Genomic DNA, 1,763 nt, shown 5'->3' on the forward strand with positions numbered 1-1,763 from the left:
GGACACCATGATCGAAACTGTAGGCAAGAGAGTTATTTGGGAAGGAGAGATAACAACAAGAGTGGTGCCTAAATCCCACCCGAAATTTAAGATAGGGGATCCGGACTTGCAAGAATCGAAGACATAATGACAAAGATGATGAAAAATATGACACAATAGAGGGTAATCTTAAAGAGATATGAAATAATCTTTGAGGAATGAATCAAAAGGTTGAGTCATATTCAACATCTATAAAGCTTATTAAGCAACAATTGGGGGTAGATTTTGCCATCTTTGAATCCATGCCAGAAAGGAAATCTCCCAAGTAATACAATTCAAAATCCAAAGAACAATGGGAAATGCATGGCTGTGATCACCTAAATTGGCGCTGAAATAATGGATCCACCAATGCCAGAATATGTATATGATGCACATGACTCAGTCATTAGCGAGGATGAAATACAAAGAAAAACTAAGGAAGAAGCAGTGGATGAAAAGCTAAGCACCAACTAGCCTAAGAAAGGAGATAAAAAGCAGGATGAGAAAGCTAACAATGAGAAAAAGCTACTCCAACTCCAATTCCAATGCCATGACCTCCTCCGTCTTTTCAACAAAGATTGAAAAAGAAGGTCAAAGACGGAAAGTTTCTTAAGTTTATTTGCATGTTGAAAAAAAATTCTGTGGATGTTTCTTTGATGGAGGCAATAGAGAAAATGATTGGATATGCAAAGTTTATGAAGGATCTTATCACAAAGAAGAGAACGGTGAGCTTTGAATCAGCCGGTAACTTGCATCATTATTGTGCAATCGCCATTCGCTCACTTATGTATAAGAAAGAGGACCCTGGAGCATTCACTATACCATGTACCATAGGGGAATTCAACTTTTCTAAGGCATTGTGCGACTTGGGTGCTAGTAATAATTTGATGCCGCTAGTAGTGTTTCGACAACTGGGCTTAGGAGCCCACAAATCGACGCCAATGGGGATATTGATGGCATATCGTACTGTGATGTTTTGTGCACTCAAAGGCCTTGAGTCGCTTAATCACGCACTAAAGAGACGTGAATTAAACTTGAAGAATAGAGCAACCCACCTGTAAAACCTTCCATCGAGGAACCTCTGACTTTAGAAGTTAAAGCGCTTCTATCTAGCTTGCAATATGCATTCTTAGGATCCAAAAACACACTGCCAATCATAATAGTTGCCGATCTTCACCAAAAGCAAGTGAAAGCTCTAACATTTATCTTGAGGTATTTTAAACGAGCAATAGGATGGACTATGGCTGACATCATAGTTATCCCACTGGGTATATGTACTAATAAATCCAACTCATGTCGGACTTCAAACCAAGCATTGAGAACCAAAGACAACTCAACCCACCTATGCAAGAGGTAGTTAAAAAGAAGGTCATCAAGTGGTTAGATGCTGGAGTTGTTTACCCGATCACCATTAGTAATTGGGTAAGTCCTGTCCAATGTGTGCGAAAGAATGGTGGTATTATTGTGGTACCAAATGCAAAGAACCAGCTCATTCCAATGAGGCCTATCACTAGTTGAAGGGTATGCATGGACTATTATAAATTAAACTCATAGGCAGAAAAAGCTCACTTTCTAATATCTTTCATGGATCAGATGCTGGACCGTCTTACTGGCAAAGGATGGTATTATTTTCTTGACTGTTATTCAGGCTACAATCATATTTCTATAACACTTAAAGAACAAGAAAATACCACCTTCATGTTTCTATATGGGACACTAGCTTTCGAAATGATGCCCTTCAGATT

At 38.9% G+C, this 1,763-nt stretch overlaps 1 protein-coding gene across 1 annotated transcript; it reads left to right on the plus strand.

The window, feature by feature from the left end:
* The first annotated feature begins 674 nt into the window (after positions 1-674).
* Positions 675-1,079, plus strand: LOC129884228 (uncharacterized). Its single transcript, XM_055958559.1, has one exon. It carries the CDS (start codon positions 675-677, stop codon positions 1,077-1,079), a length of 405 nt encoding a protein of 134 aa, XP_055814534.1.
* The last annotated feature ends 684 nt before the right edge of the window (positions 1,080-1,763 follow it).

The sequence above is a fragment of the Solanum dulcamara genome, chromosome 4 (assembly GCF_947179165.1).
Source record: "Solanum dulcamara chromosome 4, daSolDulc1.2, whole genome shotgun sequence".
Lineage (NCBI taxonomy): Eukaryota > Viridiplantae > Streptophyta > Magnoliopsida > Solanales > Solanaceae > Solanum > Solanum dulcamara.